Source organism: Megalopta genalis, chromosome 15, assembly GCF_051020955.1.
Source record: "Megalopta genalis isolate 19385.01 chromosome 15, iyMegGena1_principal, whole genome shotgun sequence".
NCBI lineage: Eukaryota > Metazoa > Arthropoda > Insecta > Hymenoptera > Halictidae > Megalopta > Megalopta genalis.
In genome coordinates, this window is record NC_135027.1 from 5,335,403 (window position 1) to 5,360,164 (window position 24,762).

The window sequence follows — 24,762 nt, forward strand, 5'->3', positions numbered from 1 at the left end:
GTCTGTTTCTGTTCCTGCATGAACAGTTGGAATCTTTGCCGAGTACCGAATGGTATAACTTAACCCTTTTAGCACCGAGCGAAAGAAGCGTACCTAGGCGAAGAATACTGGGCCGAATCGGCGAATTTGTAGAGGTTTGCGAAAATGCTCGTAAAAACCAAAGTAGGCGTGATATTTACAAAATTCAAAAAGCAGCATATTGCGAAAGGAATGGAGAATAAATCAATACCAATGAAGTTTCGATATTTGTTAAAAATCATAAGAATAACATAAGTATAAGACAATAAAAATCGTACAAAGTAATTTCTCTTTTTCGAAACGTAATTGCACATAGAAAAAATCAACATGTTCAGAAATTGGTACGTAAAAAATAAATCGAAATATTCTATTGGTTTGGATATGTTCGGTGGCAAATGTTTAGGGCCGGGTATTTCCGAAAATAACGGGCGCGGGTTATATTGGCTATCGTTTTCAACATTTACTTTCCTGAAATTCGTGAAAGATTCACTCTGGCATATACAGACCCTCGGCACGAAACAACATAAGATATAACAAAAAGTTGATCTAATAAACATTTTTTCACTTGCGTTGCATCGAATATGAATCATTTTAACATTTTATGAAGTTACACTTAAACACAGATCTTTTGTGATGAGTATAATAAGGCTCTAACAGAGGCGCAATGATATATCGTCGTTGGTATTTTTGGCGAGTGCACCGAACGACGATATATCGTCGTTCGGTGCTAAAAGGGTTAAAATCGCTGCCCTTATTTGTTTTCAATAATGAAAAGAGATCGGATTGCCCGGAAGGAGAAGCATAAATAAAATTACATCGCCAGATTCTGATTTGGATACTGATAAATATAATCTTAGTGATAATGAATGTTATGAAGATACCATTGACGAGATTTTACGAGAATTGGTCATGGAAGAAGAAAGAAATGTTGATGACACCGAGGAAGCTACAGTTCAAATAAAAGATACGAAATGGACCGATCAGAGGCACGAGCATGTCTGAAAAAACAAACAACTTTTTGTCCAAGCTGTCCTGATCAACCTCAACTTTGCAGAGAATGTTTTAATGTTATACACTCCGAATAATTTTTTTAATAAACCATTTTTATAAGAATTCAATAGTCTCATTGCCTCCTGTAGAATATTCGTCGAAATATTTTCGGAAATCCTTTGTAAGTAGTCAAATCAGCGTCACCCGAATTACGGGTGACGTGGCCTGATGAGAACTTTTGCTGTCACCCGAATACGGGTGACGCGGCAGTCAACGTGTTAAGGGGACACTCTAGAGCACATTTCGTTTTTCTGTTCAACTTGTGCGACTGTCGCTGGTGGATTATATTTAACACATCCGAAACCGGTTGTTTGTGGCAAGACTGGCCCCAGTAGTCGACAATGGTTCTCCTGTTACGGTTACAGTAATATGAATTATATTCATATTGCGGTAGCGGGTATCGTTGCACGTTTTATGTTATTATACATACGTGTGTGTTCGCGTCAAGTTATCGAATGTGAGTGTGCCGGTATCATGAGCGTGAAACGTGAAAGAATCGCGTAATATGGTAAATTCTCCCTAATTGACGCTCAGATTGTACACAAAACTGAACAATTTGGGAAGAGGAGATACGATTATTCGAGCCTTGCGACTCGTCCTTATAGTTACCGATTGTGAACAACGATAAAAACGAGCCGAATAGTCGTATCTCCGCTTTCCAAAGAGTACATTTTTGTGCACAATCTGAGCGTCAATTAGATCAGACGTGAAAGATTATTATTTTGAAAGTGGCATAAGTCACTTTGTTTTTAAGTCGGTCGCTTCGTTTTTAAGTCGATATATTTAAGGGTTTGCGTTTTAACACGTTTAAAAATATGGATGCTATCTTTCGAGAAGATTTACTTGTATTTGTTATCTCGGGATACTGATATTTTTCTCAGTATAAATAATTTCGTATAAACATTAAAAAATCACCACTTTTCATGACGGTAAAGTGACTTACGCCACTTTCAAAATAAACGGCTCATTTAGTGAACATGTGTTATTTTCACTTATAATTATTATAACTACCATAATCATTATAATCATCATTTATATTATAATCCTATACATATATTTTGGGCATTTGTATCTCGTTTCATCAACCCTACAATATTACTGTAGAAAATCCATATAATCCTCCAAATATTCGACTATTTTTTATTTTATTGCCGTGATTTGCGAACTGTACGAGATAGAAAAAAGGCTTCAAACAAGAGTTACTTCTATTGTTCAAATCTATCATGTAATATATACGAAAGTATAATTAAGATTGTTTTAAAAACCTTAGTTAACAAATGAATTTCGTAACGGAGTGACCTTCTTTGTAGCAACCCGAGATCCGACTAACTGCGGCCGTCTCGGTCGACGTCGACTCGACGAAGTAGAAGCTGCGTCTTTGGATACCCGAGACAAACAATAAATGACGCAATCGATTGCGTCAGCGGTTGCAAATGTGTCAAGCGCGGGTACACTGTGCTTAGCAATCCGAATGTCGTGGCGTTCGTTTGAAAGAATTAATTCTTTGCCATCATTTATCGATTATTTGAAGATAATACGATGCAAGTGAATTATTGAAAGACGAACTAACGAGTGGACTGCGGATTTTATGCATTTTCGACGAAAATTACTGGGTCAAATGCAAAACCGTAGAGAATTTCGGAACATTTGTTATAGTTGTGTTACATTTGTTATAGTTATTAGAAGAGGGCAGATACTCTTGTGTGACTTATGTTTCTTACAATCAATTTAGACAATTTTTATTTTGCATAAAACTCGGCAGTATATTAATAAGACTACGTATTCCAATTTCAAAGACATACTTCGTATAGTAATTTTATAATTGAATAAATTATATTACGAGAGAGAGAGAGAGAGAGAGAGAGAGAGAGAGAGAGAGAGAGAGAGAGAATTATTATGTTACTTCTAGACAAAACTCGTTTGGAAAGAATGTCGCGCAAACGCAATTTCAGTATTTTTAGTCCCACAGTGACAAAATAAAATTCTCACTTTTTAACGTCCTATACTGAAAAAACAAACAAACGTATGTTGAACAATGTAACCTATTAAAACAGTAGACTGTGTGGATTTTATACATTCGTAGCAAAAATTAGTAGCTGAAATACAATTTGCTGTATGATCTATTTTCAACTCATCGAAATTATTAACACGTTCCGTGCCGAGCTTTTTTTACTCGAATCTTCACACTTTGATATTTTACTAAAACTTGATGTATTACGTGCAATATTATATATTAATTCTCGTACACATAACAACGTAACAAAAACTTATCAACGCCCATTCTTGCGGTGGAAATTGATTCTTCGGTTCTAAATTTCTTGTAAACAATTTGTTCAGTTCACTAAGTAAACATGCAAGCGTGTACCATCGATGGTACACGTGGCACGGAACGTGTTAAAAAAAGAGATTATTATCGATAAATTTAAATTAATTAAATTAAAAATTATTATCAATATTTCTTTATACACTTATGGAAAAATTATTAAGGTACACCGTTTACGGTGTACCTGAAAATATTGAAACGATTAAAAAAATGTGAAAAACTAATTTGGTGAACTAATTTCACCTCACTAGAATTACTGAAGCAAGAAAGAACGTTATAGTTGTCTCATTGTGTGCAGTTTTGCAATCGTCGCAGAAAATTGTATTTTGCATAAACGTCCATAATCTAATCGTTATCAGAGTCAACCGAATTACAGAGCCCTGTTACAGCACATGGTGCAAGAAGGCACAAGTGACCGAACCAGAGCGGTGAAAGGGTCCCAAAGAAAAAGTAATTAAGTGGCGTTTACAGGACTGGTTTTCGGGGTCTGATCGCCGGTCGGGTTTTTAAGCGAACAGCATTTCGGGGTACAGAAATTATGTAGCAGTCGGATACCAGCCAGGGATCCGTAAGTTAACGTGCTTCGAAGCCGAGCACTTTATCTCGAAACCAGCACACAAATCTCGTGGTTCCGAAAGCAACACTAATTTCTGACCGTGACTGTACATCATGGATACCAGAATCCCGGGGAATCCTGTAAACTGCCTCGATCCACCGTCCGAAATTGTGCAACGCGAGGAAGTAAAGCGTGTCTCGGGAGGGGGGTGGAGGAGGAGGAGGAGGAGGAGGAGGATACGGTGGCGGAAGAAGAGTCGGAACTCGGAACGCGTGCACGTATTCAACAGAATTGCGCACTTTTGCGCGCGTGTAGGTGGCGGTGTGGCCGTCGGGTGGGATAAGGGGTGACAGGGGGTGGTGAGAAGGGCGGGCGAGGGGGCAGCAGAATTCGAGGGGATAGAGACACGCGAAACGAAGGCCCGACCGGGCTCGGCTGTGCTACGTCGGAACACAATATTGCGGATCAATAAACCTCAATAAAGTCAATTTCTGTCGCAAAAGCATCTGAATACGGGAATTTTGTATTCTGCCGGCTAGGCAGCGGCAGCCGGCTGGGCAGGGATCGTGTCCCGAATACAGATTAAGTATATTTTATACCGTATCTCGGCGAACTCGCGCGCATATGTTTCTCCCGCGCTCGCTACAGACATCCGCGCCACCTTCAAACCCCCTACCTAGTTTTTCGTTCGCCGTTTCCTCCTTCCCGATGAAGAAAATAACAAAAGAGGGTGGCTGGCGAACAGAAGTATGCGCGCTACCTTGAAATACACGCTTCCTCGCGGTACGTACGCGAGGAGACGCGCGCGCGCGCGCGCGCGTGTGGGTGCGTCTTGACGCTCAACCGACATCCTCGACTCCTTTCCTCCTGTAATTTGTTTCGAGCGACTTCGCGACTTCGGAAGCTCCTCGCCCGCCAACCGCGCGCAGAAACTTCGCTGGCTCGATATATTTTCGACGGGAATACCAATATCTTTACTCGCGGCCTCGACCATTACTTTTCTTCCTAAAGATGGATTAGAGGACGACGGGACTGGAAATGCGTGATCGGCTCGACTTGCCGGAGCGCATCGCGGATCTACTTCCTTATTTGTGTATTCGTAGCTTCGCGATTTTATCGGACGCGTGCTCTGCGCGGACACGACTGAGAATGCAGTCTGGCGATGAGTGGAAATTGCCGAGTGTTGGAAATTAGTATGCGATGTAACACAGAGTAGACGCACAGCGCACATGCTACGGGAACACATTGATAATAAATCGTTAGTTGTGCTGAAATCATCGTATCGGGCACACGAAATATGCGTGCGTACAGTAATTGCTCCCGGAAATGCCAAATTTCGGGTTGCCGTGAATTTCCATGCGGTAGTCTCACGCCTATGTAATTTATTGCTGGGTTGATGGGCGAGGGAAGTTCCCGGAAGACAACACAAAATGGTCTTCTCCGAATTGCCTTCGAATCGTGTTACGTAGCCTCAGAATTGTCTTCGAATCGTGGCGGAAAAATAGAAATACAAAATTTAAGTCATCGTTTGCATTCCATAATGCTATGAATTCATATTAATGTACACAGGCATGCTGACAGCTGCCTATTTTTACTATACTCTTTACTATACTATTACTCTATAAAAACGGGCCGTAAGGCCCGAAGAATCGCGACTTCGTATTCTCAGATCCGTCGGTTTCAATTCCGACCTTCGAACATTTCTGGGAGAAATTACTGTATTGTTATCAGAGCGATCGCTATCAATTCTTTTTCTACACTGTGTTTACCAAAATCCTTTCCCTCTTGCCCTGCAATCCCGATACCGAGAATACTCTGAGTGGTAATTACGGTAAAGATAATAACGCAATCGTTCAGCTTTTGGGCATATGGTAGACGAATTAAAATCTTTCTGTAGAATTACACAGATCCGTCGATTGACACTTCCTCGTTTTCAATTATTTTTACCGTCTTCATTTATTTTCATCTCTAGATTTTTTCATCCAGAATTTTTCATCTCTAGACTAATAGAAGAATCAAGTCCCGTTTCGATTTAGAAGAAATTAATAACATTCGTGTCTAATACATTGTCCATGAAATCTTCGGCGCAAGTCCGCAAGTCTGCAAAGAACGTTGATCAAGATTCCAGACAATTAGCAAAAGCTTCAAAAATACGTATGTATTCGCGATGTACCGGTATGCGGAAATTAATATGCATTGCACACTTGATCGTAACATTATCAATGGAAACGAACAAATTGATCTATCCAGCAGTTTCATCCGATTATCTTTCTGGAAGAATTCTCTTTCTTCGGCCGACAAAAGAATACTCTAAGCTAATAGCTAGACAGATGTTCGCCTGGCGGCGATGCTTCAAATCGGAACGAAACATCGAATGCAGTGATCAAAAAGCATGCATCGATGAAAACAAGGAACGAAAAATAAGCAAAACGTATAAACGTAAAAATGGGGAAGAGAGCGGTTACGAAATGTCGATCGTGAATAAATCGTGCGAAATCTAACGACGAAGGCGGCAGAGCGGGCAAATATTGACGGGTGCCCATAAATACGATTTTCGATGGTCATTTTTTTTCGAAGGTGGAATTATCGGCCGCGGGGAGGGGCGTATCGGTAATACGAAATAAAATCGGTACTGGTACGCAAGCGTTTTCATTAATACGATTATCGAGCAAGTTCGAGGTCGCAAAGGCGACTCGCTCGCGACTCGAAGGCGACTGTAGCCTCGTGCGGTATAATTCATTTTCCTGGCATAGCGGAGAGCTTTGGGTCGTTGGCGCGACCAGCGAACCACCGGGACACCAACTTCCTCCCGTCCCGATAATAAGAAGAAAGTCGAGCTTGCTGGAACGAAACCAAGTGGCACGTTCTCGTGGAGCAGCCACACCACGTAATTATCCACTTCGAAAACTCGGCGCCGAACAAACTGGGGGAGAGAGTCTAGTAGCCGGGAAAGGAGCTTCGACTTCCAAGCGAATGACAAAACGCGATGAAGTACGATACCGCGCAGAGATCGGAAATATCTTAGATACAGTCGTCGCAGATCGCTTTGGAAAGTACAATAGAATTTTAATAGATACGGGACAGATACGCGGAATTAGTATCCTACGTCGTTTTATCGAGAAATAGCAAGCAAATATTTTTTTTACGACGAGGATAAGCTATAAATGCGAGCTCCTCGAAAATGCTAACTCCGAGAACGCTGAAACTAGTTTCTCGCTATCGTTGCACTGTGGGAAAGAAGAAAGTATCTAAAAGCGGTAAAAAATATTTTCTGATTGCGATCACATATTTATGCTCAACTGTTTGATTCTTTTCAGAATGAAGCTTCATATAATGTGGCCTTATTAACCCCTTAATGCACAATTTAAAAAAAAAAAACCGACCAAAAAAAATCAATTTTTTTTTTCTAAGAAAATACATATTTGGACCTTAATTTCAATAAATATGTAAAAGAAATGCAAAAATTACTAAAAATTCAATAAAAATAGTGGATAAATAATTATAGTGAATATTGAATCGCATTGCAGATCGAATTTTGTACCCATCGTACTGTTTTTCAATTACCAGTTACTATTTTGAAGGGGAAGAAGGAGACGAAAAAAAAACTGAAAAATATTTAATTTTACCTAAATTTGTAATAATATAATAATAATATTTATTAGCTGAAAAATATATAATAAACTAAAACTATTCAAAATTTTCTTTTGTATAGTAAATTTCAAAACAAGGTGCAGAGCACATAGCCCAACATTCCTTATTTCAACATTAGAAAACATACCTTTTATACACTAAAAATCCAATTTACTCTGTATAAAAATACACCATAAAACAAAAACGTTTTTATATGTTGACACTAATAATATTTGTAAAAAATAAAAAACAATTGTCTTTGAAGAAATTCACTTTGATAACGTCTACTTTACTTCACGACTTGCTCGCGAATAATACACTAAATGTTCATAAGTGCCATCCTAAAAGTGCATATTTTATTCCTGAATAAGCAAAAAATAGAAAGAGATCGGAGATAACTGAAGAGTAATAAATAAATTAGTCATAACAAAACTCACAAAAGTGCCAACGCTAATTAGATACGCAATAATGGATATAGATAGATAGAAACAATTACCAGGTCAGAGATGCTTATAAGCGTCACCCTAAAAGGCCATATTTTATAGTCCCAAATAAACAAACTTTACAGCTTACAATACAGAATTACACGATGAATATCAATAAATTGAATGTTTTCCTTGGTTTTTATTAAGTTATTTTTACTGCCCGGATATATTCGAATCTGAACATTTTAGCGACATAAGTTGCGACGCCGACCGTATATATACGGGTCTGCACATTTTGGCCGGTTTTGCACGCCCGTGTTAATACGTTTCTGCGCGTTAAGGGGTTAATACAGAATATGTAATACAATTCCAGCAGCACCTGGTAGCAGCTAATTGTTCTTCCATGTTAAAGTCGATACTTTGATCTACGTGCTATCGTCAATCGAATTACTGAATTTTACTAGATATGTCTTCAAAATTACGAATGAGAATAAACATAATAAATGGGATATGAGTCAACAAAACATTAATTTTAATCGTTGATTGATTCAAATTGATTTTTCTTGCATGTTAAAGTCGACACTTTAACCTACATAATGTCGTCAATTGAATTACCGAGTTTTATTAAATATGTCCTAAAAATTAAGAATAAGAATAAAAATATTAAATGACATATAAGCCAACAAAAATTAATTTGAATTGTTTTCACGTCTCTAACAATGGTCCTATGTCTTTATAAAGTGAAAGCAATCTGAATTTAGTCCGTGGAGAAGAATGACCAGTACCAGTGCAGTTTTTCGTTTCTTTAATTATTTTCTTTCCTTATTTCGTTAATGAAAACCATTTATACGTTGCTCCACTTAGTTGCTACTATCATGAATAATATTATCTATTATCGTTAACATTATTATGCATTGACATTGATATTGAAGAATAATAAGGCTAAAACCAAATGAGTATTAACACAAGGGCGGGCATGCGTACAAAATAGAATAAAGCGGCAATGCGTCAAATATTCTAAAGAGAATCAATGCTAAACGATTCTTTTCCGTGTTCTAATGGTTCGTCCGGAAAAACCCGCGATTTGTACGGTGTCATGTCAACAGCTTTTTACGAGTGAACAAAGAAGACTTTGCGACGGAGAAATTTTTCATTTATTCGAGGGATGACACGTCACGCGAAGGTCGTAACGTTGTAGGTCGTTGGATTTGTTTCGACCTCGATTATCGTACAATGATGATAAAAATATAGCATTCCATTTAAAAAGACTTCGGTGACCCTGAAATCTGAAAAGATACTACCTTCAACAAATTTGTTTGCCCATCATAATATTTATCCCTCCGAACCAACCACGGGTTTCCCTGCTGACATTCTTTTCTATCATAATAAACAAACGAGATACGGTAAATTCTTCCTAATTCGCGCTCAGATTGTGCACAGAAATGAACAATTTGGGAAGGGTAGATACTAAAAATTAAGGGCCCGGGTCGCCGCACACTATGACGACCCACACATAGAAGAAAACCATATACGTATATTAGTTTTAGAGGTTTCTATCAACCAAAACTGACGCTTTAACCCGAGAAAGATAACCTACGTCGCAGAGGCGCCTGCGAAATAAACATATTGCTATCTAATTTTTCATAGAGGTCTAGTGATTTAAGTTTAAAATTACTTAAAATATAAAAAAATACAATATAAATGCATTTTATTTTTACAATAATGCCAAACCTTTAAAATGACTAGATTAACTTAAATAAATATCCATTGTTAGTATAAAATTGACGCCTTAGAAAAGCATGCGCCTCTGAAGCGTATGGTTATCTTTTACGTACGTTGTCATATGGTTATCTTTCTAGGGTTAATATCGAAGTATGCAGTTCACAAGTGGAAAATTTAGATTCCGAAAAGACTAAACGACTGGACTTCGGTTGTAGAAATATCCGTTTTGCAGTTATTGCGGAGATATTTGCAATATTCGGCCAGAGTGGTGTCAATCTCACGAGCATGACGTCACAAGATGGCCGGCGCTAACAGTTTTTCGTAAATATCGAGAGATATAGAGCTCGAATCGAAAATTCACAACCGAAGTCCAGTAGATAAGGCACGTACAAAGGCAATGGAGTGTATTTTCAGTTGATTTCTTAGTTAATTAAGACACAGGAGTAGTTGATAGACCGAAACACCAACCCCGAGCTTCCGACATTTTTCACTACTAGCGTCACAGTTCTCTTCCAACCAACAAGCTACACCACAGCGAGCTCAACCGTCAGGTATATAACATAACCTTGACATAATCTTGACATAACCGTCTTTGTACGTGTCTTATCTACTGGGCTTCGGTTGTGAATTTTCGATTCGAGCTATATATCTCGATATTTACGAAAAACTGTTAGCGGCGGCCATCTTGTGACGTCATGCTCGTGAGATTGACACCACTCTGGCCGAATATTGCAAATATCTCCGCAATAACTGCAAAACGGATATTTCTACAACCGAAGCCCAGTCGTTTAGTCTTTCCGGAATCTAAATTTTCCACTTGTGAACTGCATACTTCGATATTAAAGCGTCAGTTTTGGTTGATAGAAACCTCTAAAACTAATATACGTATATGGTTTTCTTCTATGTGTGGGTCGTCACAGTGTGCGGCGACCCGGGCCCTTAAATAATAAAATAATAAAATTATTCGAGCCTTGCGACTCGTTTTTATAGTTACCGAATATCAACAACTGTAAAAACGGGAGGCTCGAGTAAAGGCGAATTTGGGAGAAATTACCGGCGATACATTCTCTGTAGATAATTCTGCGTATAATTCTGCGACACACCCTGTACATACGGCCATAGACGAAGCGCGTAGGTCAGACACGAGACGCAAGACGCAAGCTGCAAACGGAGTACAAGCAACTTCCTGCAGTGTTTACGAGCGCTCGACGTTGCGTCGTAAGTCGTACGCGCGACGCGCCGTGATACTTTAGCGGCGGTGAGTTTGTCGTGGCTCGTATGTCCGCGAAAAGGAGATCGAAGGAGCCACCGGAGCAATTCCACGGAGGCGTAAAGAAACGGAATACGGTTGAAAAAGGGGTTATGCTAGTTTCATGGTCCTCTAGTCGTGTACACGCCGCCCTCGGGCGTTTGCACTAAAATTTGCACCCTCTTGGCTCCCGGTTTACAATGGCCGATTAGATACATGGCCCGAGGTAATATTCAGGCATTTCGGTGAATAATTTAATCGCACAAGACCGAAACTGCAGTCACCTTGTGTACTGCGATTATACAGGATGGGCCATCAGTTGGTTTCTTTTTAAAACTGTTACAAAGAAAAACGTTCGATATTTTTCAAAGTTCTTTGCTTTATTAACCCTAGAAAGATAACCATATGACAACGTACGTAAAAGATAACCATACGCTTCAGAGGCGCATGCTTTTCTAAGGCGTCAATTTTATACTAACGATGGATATCTATTTAAGTTAATCTAGTCATTTTAAAGGTTTGGCATTATTGTCAAAATAAAATGCATTTATATTATATTTTTTTATATTTTAAGTAATTTTAAACTTAAATCACTAGACCTCTATGAAAAATTAACAAAAATCAACAGTCTTCGCAGGCGCCTCTGCGACGTAGGTTATCTTTCTCGGATTAAGAAGGGTAAATCCACCGATTAATTATGAAAAATAATTTCAACGCTGCAACGCACGCACACGTGCCACACCAGTCGTCGAACAATCGATCTTTTGCGCACTAAATGCGGTGTAATCGTGCGATCAGCCTTTTTAGGAACGTGCTGTCGCTACCATGCAGTTGTGATTTGACGCTGTTTTGACTATTTTTCACATTTTTCAACTGTCCAAAAATTATTCAATCGCTTAATGAAAACATCTTTCGAGCTATTTGGGAAATAATATAGAAAATGTATTGAAAAATTAAATCAACAGGATAGGCTGCTGCTGAGCCAGCCGCGACAGCCATTTAAATGCAATTATATTTTTCAGAATTAATAAATAGGTTTACTCTTTTTAATAAAGAACTTCGAAAAATATTACGCGGTTTTTCTATAGCAATTTTAAAGAGAGACCAACACAGAAGGCCCATCGAATATATTTTTTGATCTACAATTGAAAAAATACATTCTCGTTAATGTTAGAGGAAGTAATCGATCCTTATAATTTCAACTCGGTATATTTGTTATCTACAAATTCAGTTATTTATATACTTTATAAATAATAAATTACAATAGTTGTATCGAATGCAGATAATTTTGCTTGTAATTGCAGCCATCGATATTACGACGTCGTCGTAGTAATAATTTATAACTTATTACTAGTAAATAAACTACGAATTGGATACATTTGTGGCAAAAATAAGTAAGGGGAAACCACCAGAAGAATTTAACAATATTATTAAGCTATTTCGAATTTATTAAAATGATCAGAAGAAGAAATACACTTTTATGTTTCTTTCGTTTCGTACAATTGATACAAAACATTTTTATTTGGCATAATCGCTCCTCAGCGAATATCAAATTTTTTCGATGGTTTTGTTTTAATGTGCGTTAGATAATAATTTGAAATCTGGGTATCTTATTGCTGCGCTGCGAATCTTTATGGAAAGTGAAAATTGTGTACGTTAATTGCAAGACGAAGGAACAACATAGACATTTATTTCTTTTCTGAATAATTTTAATAATTTTAAATTAATTTTAATATAATATAATTTAATTCAATTTGAATAACCAATAATTTTCGCATTTGATCTGCACATTTTTGTCACAAATGCATAAAATCCACAATCTATAATACTTTATTACCGTAACGAAGAATTGATCGCGTCCAGACAATGCAGGCAACTTCGCGTGGATACTTCAATAATGCTTACCTGGAACAGAAAAAAGACAAATACGCATAAATAATTGTACGGCATCGATTCGATCGAACGTTAATTATAAATCGGATTGTGAGCCGAGAGGTGCGGTGGCACCGTCGCAAACTAAAAAAGAAAATCGGATCTAAACGAATCCGGTACACTTTAATGATTCTCTGCATCCGTCACGGGAGGAGACCGAATTTTCTATTCTAAATAAAGACCGAAGGAAGGCGAGAGCAAGCGGCGCAAAATATCTTTTCATCGCCGGCCGCTCCCTTAATTCCCAATATTTTTTCGAGACACACCCTTCAGTCGGGCTCAACTTGTTGCGCTTTACGAGCACGTCACCGCCCGCTGAAATTCCTATTTGTTCCGGCAGACGTGAAGAATACCCAGGAACGAGACTGACGAGGCTGGAAAAAAATAAGGAACAACGGAGGGACGAGGAAACGGGAGGTCGAGATGCTGAACGAGAATAGAATGGGGATGGAGGAAGCCGGGAGGAGGAGCGACTGAAATAAAGGGTGGAGTGTACCGGCAAAGATGGGGAAAAATATGAATATATATATATATATATATATATATATATATTCATATATATGTATATTACAAAATAGAAAATAGAAAAAGCGAGTGGTTCGAGGTGGAACACGCCTCAACGCGGAGACTAGTACCCTCCTATTGGACAGCATTGGCGGGCTTGGCTCGGAAATCGAGTCTCAAGGGCAAATCAAGCGGCGCTGGGAGGAAGAAAAGAAATAATAAGGGCGGAGTCGTCAGGTGAAAGAGCGCCGCCAAGAGAAAGAGCAGAAAGGAAGAGAGTCGGAGACAGAGAGAGCTAGAGAGAAAGAAAGAAAGAAAGAGAGAGAGAGAGAGAGAGAGAGAGAACTGGAGAGAGTAAGGGAGATAAATAGTGGGAGAAAGTAAAAGAAAGGGACGAAGGGAAAGAGGGAGACGTGGAAAGGGTGGCTTAGAAACAGGGAGTCGAAGAATAGCTGTGAAAAAGAAAGAAGAAGGCTCGAATAGCTAGTACGAGGTGCAAGAAACAAATTGCAGCAAAGGGGAGCAAGGGTGGCGAACGGTAGGGACGTTTAATGACAGAAAATTGCAAGTAATGGCGGATAACGCGCCCTATTTAACACCTCCGCCTCATCTTATCCTATCACACGAAATAACCTCTGCATCCCCGTTAAAATTTTCTTATCGCTGAAACGAACGTGGAGCCAGGCTGCGCCTGCCTTACGTGTATTACACGTCGAGACTCGGCGCTATCTTCAGCCTGCTCGTCCGACCGAATTATTACGCTTCCAGGACATAATTTCGGCGTACTTCGGGATAACGTTTGTCCCTCCAGGCTTAGGCGTGTCTCAGACATGCAAAACGGAGATAGAATTTTTTAAATTCCGGCCAGCGCTACGTCGTAATTGCGATCTCTTTATTGTGCTTCGAGCACTAATTGCATTGTTCACGAAGTCAGCGTGTCTCGCCATTCGCGCAGACACTTCGATTTAAGTCGATGGCCATTCGGGAAATTGTGAGAAGCACCAAGGACGATTATTGCGAGTTTGGAATCCTGAGACATAGCAACGACCCGATCTTGATCTAGACGCAACTATCAAGCCACGATAAGAGGACTTTGATGATTAGACCGCGAATCTTTAAGCAACACAGAAACTCTCTCCTTAAAGTGCAACAGACAGGGACAAGATAGAGATTTCGTTGTTCGTTTAATACCTTATCGTAGATGCACAAAATCTGCAGGCTATTGGTAATCTTTAGAGCGTACACTTGCATTGTCCTGTTGCAGAAGTTGTGTTACAGGTTTTGCACTCGGAATTTAACCTTTTGCACGTGTTCACCTTTCTTAAAATCAAGCTCATGTTGTTTGATTGAAGATAATCGAAGTATAGTTGGTTTTAAACAATGCAAGTGCAACGTTATAGGTCACGCAAGGTTCATCTGGACAGATGAAGGTATGCTCGCTGTTGAATAGATATTTCAAGCTCATCTATATACAGAATTAAAAATTTCAGAACAAATTTACATTGGTTTCTATTCGGATTACAATGCCATGAGAAAATAAAGTAGAAGAACTTGTTTTGCAAAAGGGTGAATTTGATTTACAGGAGGGTGAATTTGGGAAAAGGTGAATTCGATTTGGGAGAAGGTGAATGTCATTTGGAAGAAGGTGAATATAATTTGTAAGGTGAATGTAATTTGCAAAATGATGAATTCGGAACGCGAAACCTGTCTCGGTTCTGCGAGGCATTCGTGTCGCTGTCACGCAACCGTAGAAACTGCGTGTGTATAAAACTTTTTACACTTGTTTCGAAGCGTTTCCCGAGCGTTTTCTTTTTACCAGCTCGCAGAAGCTGTACAATCTACTCGATGTCAAGCACCGATTTGCTGCCAAGCATAAATCGTGCCAATTCAACTGCGATCGCGCTTTACCTCCGTAACAAAAGAAACACAGCGTTCGGAAACAGAAATTCCTTCGACTCCGACCGATAAAGTTGCATTCCCTATCTCGTTTCCTGCGGCTTCGTTTTTGCTGGAATCGCGGAGCGGGTAATTAGTTTTAGTTCGGCGAACACGCGTTGGTAGCGTGGAACAGGAGCAGATTTTTCGAGGAAAGTTCCCGGGACCGAGAAGGCAACGAGAACATTTATTCCGATGGGATGATTGAAAATAAGTCTGGTATCCGGTTACGTCGATTTCTGCTCTGTAGCAAAGGGCCTACGAACGCGGAGATGCCTCCTTTACGAGGCATCCAGCGAAAATCGTTGCGAAAGACTGAAATCGCATTAAGCGGCCAACGCATAGAAGGTGAATGCAAACTCGGCGCGAAAGCAGCGCGAACGGGACGTATGAAGCGAAAGGGAGCCAGAGTCGGGAAGAAAAAGGGGCCGAAAGATAAAAGGTTGAGGGAGGAGGACGGCCAGAGGGAGGGAAAAAAGGCATTGAGGCTTCGACGGCCGACGCCGACGTCGACGCCGACGCGTATATGAGTCAAGGCGAAACGAGGTCTGGTCTCATAAACCAACCTGGTCACTGTCTTCGACCTGTCCCTCGTTATCGCTCTTCGTCCTGTGGACGAACGCATATCATATTAAACTGTACCCACGTAAAAAACACTTTTTAATTTCGAGCTTCTTCTGCTCATATCGGTATTTGTCTATACTCGCTACAGCCAATTTACGTCGGCCTGTTTTTATAGTTTGCCGATGGTTTATTTCTCGTCAGGTAGAGTCCGATTACCGGAAGGGTTAGGCACGATCTTGTTCTACCTGCGATCTTCTCAACTTTCTATTTCGATGGTCCAAGAGATTGTTTACCTGGACGAGGCTTCCAGACTGGAAACATATGCCGTCATTTCTCCCTAATTCGCGCTCAGATTGCGCACAAGAATGGACAATTTGGGATGAGGAGATACGATTATTCGAGCCTCGCGCCTCATTTTTTATAGTTGCCGATTGCCAACAATTTTAAAAACCAGGCGCTAGGCTCGAATAATCGTATCTTCTCTTCCCAAATTGTCCATGTTTTGTGCACAATCTGAGCGCGAATTAGGGAGAAATTACGGTTACTAGCTGAAGGAAAATCAGGGAAAATTTACTGTGTTGTGTTCAGAAATATGCGGTAGCAATCATGAAAAAGTTGAGGATCGTTGCAAAGTTTTGTTCTTCGCGATGGAAGAAATGCAACACGAAAACAAACATCTCATTGTATCAAATTATAATCTTTCTATAAAATCGTATTTTGTGGACGATATCGAAATGAATACATTCAGCATCGTTAAAAATGAAGGAAAAAATTGGTTTGGATGCAAGGCGATGATTATATCAACCAGAGAACTGCGGTAAAAACATTTTCGAACGCGACAAATGTGCCAGAAAGCATGAATTATACCTCGTTGTACCTCAATATACACAATTACGATGTTTCCGAGAAATAGTTTATTTGGTCGTTCCAATATCGAAATAAATGCACAGAATATTATCCAAACATAAAAAAGAATGAATCGGTTTTGATACAAGACAAAGATTGCGCCAAGTGGGATACTGCTAGAAACATTTTCAAACGCGACAAGCATACAAGATAGCATGGACACGTAGCATTGCACGAGATTAGAATATTTTTAAGAAATCGTTTATATCCAATATCGAAATAAATGCACAGAATATTATCCAAACATAGAAAAGAATCGGTTTTGATACAAGACAAAGATTACGCCAAGTGGGATACTGCTAGAAACATTTTCAAACGCGACAAGCATACAAGATAGCATGGGCACGTAGCATTGCACGAGATTAGAATATTTTTACGAAATCGTTTATATCCAACATCGAAATAAATGCGCTCAACATCGTCTAAAATACAGGAAAGATCAATAGGTTCAGATGCAAAGATTGCATCGTGTTACGGGGAGAGAACTGCTAAGGAACGTGTATTTGCAAACACGACAGCCGCACAAGAAGTCGTACGGAGCGCATCAAAGGAATCACGAAATATGAATTCGTTCGAATCGAATGCCGTGCGTGTCAGTGGACATCGCCTTTACGATCTAGAGGAAAGAGGCTGCCCGGAGAGAATGCTTTCTAACCGCGATTCATCAACGACACACCTAACTCATTCACGATTCACTTGGCCTGGTAAACATAACGCGGAATATATCGAGAGAGAAACGCGTCTGATAAATGTACCGATCGATGACCCATCGAAACACTCGCAAACAGGAGACAGAAAAGAGGTGGAAGAGGTTTGTTGCTATCGGAACACGGGTTAGAGGTGACACCGGTAGTTTTTCTCTCTTCCTGACCGCGCCGGGGAAGAAGGAAAATGCCGTTGAAAATATTCGATTTCCGCAGGAAGAAGGCGGCGAGCGTTCTCTCTGAAAGTAGGTAAGCCCCTTAAAGCGTTCGGCACGTAGTGGTCGAAGAGGGGAGAAACGATCCTCAACTTCCCGCAGCCCGGTCGAACTCGCGAGAAAATCTTCAACGCCTTCTTCCTCCTTTAACCTCTATTCTCATCATATTCCGACAGTCATTCTCGCATCCTCCGTGTTTGTCGTTTCACGTGGATTCACGAGCCGGGGAACAATCTGCGGAGCATTCAAACTCCGCGAACCATTCGCGAACACTGCTCCAAAATCGCCGTTGAAATTTTAACCCTCGCCGTACCACGTTTCGGGCCCGGAGCTCGAAGCCTCGTTTGACCGTTCGAGACTTGACGATGCCGCTTGTTTAAAAAAATGTGCAGTAAGATAATAGTAATAATAATGGTAACAATAATAATGATGATAATAACAAGATTTTAGTTCAAAATATTTGTATACACGAAGATCCAGTTACGAGAATCCCCAACCCTCAACCCAAACTGATCAGGACTTCAGGATTTAAAAAATGAATTCGGAAGGTACCAAAGTGTAAAAACTGTTCACAGGTGTTTCCAGTTTCGTTGGGAGAACTTGTATTGGAATTAATAATTATTCTTTCTAGAATATCTAAGGCTCGATGGGAAAGATGATCTTTAAATCTGAGGTTGTCGCAGAACCAGCTTAGGAAGATAATAATGATTAAAAATAGTATGCCGCACACGTCGCGTTTGGGAACAGTTATGAAGGTAGGAATGAGTACCGCTGGCGGAGGAACGAAGCCACAATGCCAACCGATTGATTTACGTTGCTCGTTACGCGGTCCACTGCTCCGAAGAGAGAAAAATAAATTGATAGAGGGTGCCGGTATGAGGGTAAGGAAGGAAGAAGAAGAAGAAGAACAAGAAGAAGAAGGAGGAGGAGGAGGAGGAGGAGACGAAGAACAGAAGAAAGAAATGTGAGGGAGAAGAAAGGTACGAGCACGAGAGAAGGATCTACGAGAACGAAGGAACAAGGGAGGGGAAGCGATCTTCGCGAACGAAGAAGAGTTCTTCTTGAATGAGCGTGTGGGGAAGAGAAGCGTAGGGGCGGACGAAGGTAAAGGGGCCGCGTGATGAGAAATGCAAAGTGAAGCAGGTTGGATTTTGCCAAAGAAATACCGAGACTCGTTCGATCCCCTCCGATCCATTAATCGCGACTTTCGTTAAGATCAATGAACGTTCTTTTTTTCTTCATTTCCGTACCGTAGCTAGAATTGTCAATTCTCTCTCTCTCTCTCTCTCTCTCTCTCTCATTCTGTTTGATTGAGACGTGACTCCCGACGAAACAAATTTTCGGTGGACCGATTTGATCCAAACAAACGTACCAGCTTTTTTAACGAATTGACTTCGTTCACATCGTGTTTGCAATAGTTTTTTTTTTACGTTTGCAATGGAACACAAGAAAACAATCCGTATTGTTTGGATATCGATAATTCAAGTAGCTTTCTTTGTTCCCGCGAATTTCAGTGTCGAACGAGTATCGATGTGTACAAATTCGTTCGATGGTCGCTAATTAATTAGTTTGCCAGCTGTCAAGAGCTAATCGAAATTTATTTTTATGAATGTTGCTGCAAGAACTTGATGGTTATTATGAATGTTCGCTAGAATATCGTAATGTTGATAATTCTGTTTGTTTTCTTTCTTAGGCAAGCATCTCGTGCAAGAATGGAGGGACAATATGAACAAAACCGAGTTTAGCTAGCTAGACAATTGTTCAACGAAACGGATAATATGTACAGTAAATTCTCCCTAATTGACACTCTGATAATAGAATAGACAATTTGAGAAGGGGAGTTATTCGAGTCTTGTGGCACGTTGATTGTAACCAGATTGCGGATCTTTGTGCAAAATAAAAATTATTTTCCTCAATAGCTACAAACTTGAGTCAAATAAAAATCTTTTTCCTTTTTTTAATAATCTCAGTGAGTCGAAAATAATACGTGGCTTTTTCATTGATTTAGATCCCACCTGCCTATTTTTCTTATAAATGCATCAAATCCGCAATCTAATCATAGCCTTTTCACATTAAAATTTATACAATAGTTCTATTACACGCCAAGAGATGTCTGGCAAATGTGATTTTATAAAAATTCATCGATTTCATTAAATTTTCATTCATTGGACATTTGACGTGTCTTTTTACCGAATCTTAAAGCGCTTCTTCCATTATTTACCACGAATAGATAAATAAAACGGAAATTCATTTATGGTATTTTCTCATACACGTTTCAGAGTACACCAAATAATTTGTTTATTTCTTTTCTTCAAGATGTCGCCAGCAAAACAGTCGATGTGCAGATAATATGCACAAACAGTTTTCTAATAGTCATTTCAAAATTGAAGATAAAGATCTGAGTATTGTTCACAAATTTGCTCAAAGGCAATTACAATTTTGTCTCTACTTCGATAAAAGATTTCGTTTAATATTAGTTATTACGTGCTTCTGAAATTATTATTTAATCCGGCGTTGGTGTGGTGTAGCATAATATAACCACCCAATTTTTAAATTATCAACCTGCTTCAAACAAAATAGCAATAATAATAATACTGCATAACGTATATCCTTGTATTTCTGTAATAATCTCTAAAATTTAATAAACTTCAAGCATTTTGTTCGATCAAATTAGGAAGATGTAATAAATTATCGTAAACATTAATTTTCAAATCTGCGAAAACAATTCTGTCACCAACATATGGAAGCCAATTGTTAATCGGCTTTCGGTAAATAAAGTGTCAAGTGTTCGTTCGTTCGCGTTGAACAGCTCACCCTATATCAGCTCCGAATATTGATTTGACAAAATAAGAAACGGCGCCGAACGGTCCCGATGGAAACAGTTACAACGAAAAAGGAACATGGAGAAGTGCACTTCAGACATTCTCTAGTTTGCCAAGAACATGGCTACACAGTCTAAACCCTTTTTGCTACATCACCCCCGCCTTCTGTTCGCTCCTTCTGTTCCCTCCTCCTGCCCCGAATCGAGGATGCAAATTCGCTAGCAAAAAACTCATTCCCCTTTCGAAGCTGTTGTTAATATTGAAGAAGTAGACGTATTTTCATCCGCATCCGTAATCGCGTGCCTGTGAATGTACAGGTCCGTGTATATCGACTGCATCTGCATTTACAATCAGGGCTAGCCCTCGGATCCATTAGTCACCTGACGGCGGCGGTGGATCGGCTCCGAAGCGTGCAGGGAAGAACCGAGTCCAGAAGAAGGATATACCGAAGCTGGCAGTATTAGAGCAAACCGATCGGGACACTAATGACTAGGATTACTTCTTGGAAGATATTGCTGCCTTCTTTCCTCCTTTATCTACCTCGAACCCTCCCTTTTTTCCTTCCATTTCGTCTCTACCGTCTCTGTTTGGTTTCTCACGCGTCTGCTGCGAATATCGATGAACCGAGCCCCGGCTCCGTCCGTTTATTCGTCTATCGTCTTTTTGCGTTTGCTTAAGATTGAGAACGGTCGCAGTATCATGCTAGGTTGGACGGGTTCGGATAAAGGACCGATAGGGTTCCGCGAAAAAGGACACTGCTGATTTTTGATCCGCTCGACTTCTTTGCGTGCTTTCTTTTTCACTTATTAAGCGTTAAGTACACGAAAGACGCGTGTCGATCGCAGGCGGCCGTTTATTCGCTATCATAGGGTATGCGCGTTAATTGTTGTACAACTCTCCCCCTCCCTGGTTACCGTGCCCTTGCAATAATTTTATTTATATTTAAAAGCAACATTATTCAATTAACTAAGTAATTGTCTGGTTATTCGGGAATCAATGTCATTCTGTTTAGCTCCGGTAATCGATGTTCTACCGTGTATGAAGTATTATTTTTTATACACATTCTTTCTACCAACGAATTAATGATAAGAGCAACAAATGTTACAAGTCGAAATCAGACGCTTTGTAGTTTTACTACAACTTTGCTCGTCGAAACTTTTCGTACAAACGAGTTGGTCGAAAATGTTCACTTGTGTGTCGAAATGTAATCTATACATGGCGAAATGTTAACCCTTTGCACTCGAGTGGTGACTCTGAGGCACCACTAAAATTTGTTATATCACGTTCTAAGATAATTATTACATTAACAAAGTTTAGATTTAAAAAAATTGTTAAAAGTACAACCGTCATATAAGTCGCAAGACTCAATTTCGCATGCATAAAATGCACTTCGTCATATAAAATGAAGATACTATAAATCAGAAAAATGATTTCAGATTTACAGTTAAATAGCTTCGAGTGCAAAGGGTTAAAAGGACAAGTGAAATCAATTGTAAGATTACTACGAATTAACTTAACTCTTAAATTATCTTATCAAACAAATTTGGTCGGCGAACAATGCGCACGTTGGTAAACAACGACGCTCCATGTTCCTCGCAATGAGGAAACTGTGACTTACGCCATTATCATCACAATGCACCCAAATGATAATGTTAACACAACGAAATGGAAGAATGAACGAGGAATCGTTTGTTACTCGAGAATTCCTTGCAAGTTTTGAAATATAATGTTCGCAATGTGTCGCATCTTTTTCTCGGGAACCTTAATCGAAACCCACTCATTATAACCAGCCACCATTGTAAAAGAAATGTGAAGTTCGCAAAAACCAACGTTACGCGATTTACTCGCGAATAGCGCAGCATATCCTGTCGTGCTACGAATTACGCCGCACCCAGAAGCTATCGCGCGCGAACAAAGGCTGTACGGCCTGCCATCGAAACAGGAAATTGAAAGCAACATCGCGTAAAATTTCAATAGAAGTACAGATATATGTGTCTATATTGTATACACGTACATACATATATATATATATAATACACAATATATACAATAGGATAACCAAGGATAACCGTGACAATAGGATCGTACTATTCGCGAGGTGGTCTTTCGGCTGGATTATGGTCGTCCGAAAGGCCATCGAGCTATTAGTCGCGTTTATAGCTCTAAGGAGAATAAAAAGTAATACAACGCACACGTGGGCAGATAGGGAGAGACAGAGAGAGAGAGAGAGAGAGAGAGAGAGAGAGAGAGAGAGAGAGATTCGCATGGAAAGGGAAAGTGGAAGAAAATAGAGGTTCCAACGCAATAGAGACAAAGCAGGCGAGAGAGAAGGTAATACAGTTAGGCTAGCAACAACCACTTTTACGACGGAGCTCGTATTCAGGGATATAGTTTATCCGAGTAGCGCGGAGAAGACGGAGCGTTACGAGGAAAATCGAAGGACATCGGTACAGCTTAGAGTATCCTTCCGAGCCTCGTATACGCGAGTTAAGACTCCCGCAGTCCTTAATTTGAGACGGAAGCTCAGGGCACAGCCGAGGAAACGAGTAAAATAGCTGGAGTAAGACACCGTTGTGCGGTTTACGAGCAGAACTATCCCTGGGCATCGTGGGCCGCCCACTTTTTACCATCCATAAATCTCATCAAACACCGATCGACGCCTAAGAAAGGAATAACACCCGAGCGTCTGCCGAGTGGAAAAGGAGTGAGCAAGCATCCGAACTTTCAATCAATGTCTGGATCGCCCCTTGTCAGGAAAACTCGCGACCGTAGGTATATCGGAGAGAGGCTGAAGGGGGCGGGGGGAAAATTGATAAAATGCGTGCCTCGATTCCTCGAGGCACGGCGATAAGGAGAGGAGCGCCCTCGTCACCCTCCGCACACTAGTTTGTACCTGCTTCTCATGCCGATAAGACACTGCTGTACATATGCTAGCTGGAACTCCCAACACGGCCTCTTGATTTTAGAACTTTTACTGGAGAAACCGAGCAGTGGATCCAGCGCGTCAGAATTTAAACTGATTCCTCAGCTTAGACCTCGTACAGCGAGTTTTCACAATTACCGTAATTTCTCCGTAATTCGCGCCCGGATTGCGCACTAAAATGGACAATTTGGGAAGAAGAGATACGATTATTCGAGCCTCGTGGCTTGTTTCTATAATTACCGATTGTCAACAACTATAAAAATCATACTTCTTTTTCTCAAATTGTCCATTTTTGTGCGCAATCTGAGCGCGAATTAGGGAGAAATTACTGTATACCTACCATCGATGATATTTATGGCGATTCTCAATTTTCCCAAACACATTTTGGAAGATACTTCATGTAGATTTATTAGTCTTTCTGTTGTCCCTTGTGCGATTGCCATTTGTTTAATCGAATTGCCGAAAATTGACTGATTAGGTGCCGATACACTGAGTCAAAAAACACGGTGTAAGAACGAAAGCTACACCGAGACTACAGTTACCCCATCATAAAATTTCTGTGATGTTGAAAGTTTACTTCTACGAGTTCCCGCGAGGAGTGCTAATGTTTCCTTCGATGCTCATCGATACGTTACTTTTTAAAATTATATTTGTATCAGTGTGGCGCTATTATAGTAGCTAGCTATATAGCTAGTTATAGTAGATAGTTACCGCACGCATTATAAAAACCCTCACTGATGGTACGAAAGTTTCACTAGAGCACCTAGCGGACTATATCAGAAGTAAACCTTTAAGATCATAGCTATTTGTTCTTACATATTTTAATTCTATTATATATCGCGATGTACGAGAAAATCACTATACAAAAATCACAAAATTTTTGACGCGTTTTGTGTTGTGGCTTGCTCTGTTGTATTATAATCGGAGACTACTGTAATTCACCTCTCCTTTTTACACCGCGTGGTCGGAATTTTGTACACCTGGCAATCGCAGTTTAAACGTTAATTTAGTTGAAACATCGACATTCGTAACGCAAATTAAGAAGCATCGTAAAAAGAATAATGCATTGTGTTCCCTTATGAAATGATGTTACTGGGACTGGAGATTCTAAATCGGTACAGCCATATTTGAACACATTTATCTCACGCGATTAATATCGCCGTCAATGTTACGTATATATAGTTTGATCGATCAAGATCAGGATCGTGACATACTTCTATGAGAAATCGTATTCTGAATAAGAAAGTTCAATAGACTTTCCGCTTCCACGGCACATTGCGCTAT

General features: G+C 39.9%; 1 protein-coding gene across 12 annotated transcripts in view; it reads right to left on the reverse strand.

The window, feature by feature from the left end:
* LOC117223829 (protein muscleblind-like) overlaps positions 1-24,762 on the reverse strand; it is a 609,735-nt gene that overhangs the window by 353,043 nt on the left and 231,930 nt on the right. For 3 of the 12 annotated variants that reach the window (XM_076526703.1, XM_076526707.1, XM_076526708.1), the window contains one exon: positions 12,164-12,878. The exons of 8 other annotated variants lie outside the window; for them this stretch is intronic. In XM_076526703.1, coding sequence (XP_076382818.1) covers positions 12,865-12,878 — 14 coding nt within the window. In that variant the 3' untranslated portion in view covers positions 12,164-12,864. Of the gene's footprint in view, positions 1-12,163; positions 12,879-24,762 lie in introns of those variants that run through there. One more of the 12 variants, XM_076526701.1, reaches the window with a different exon arrangement.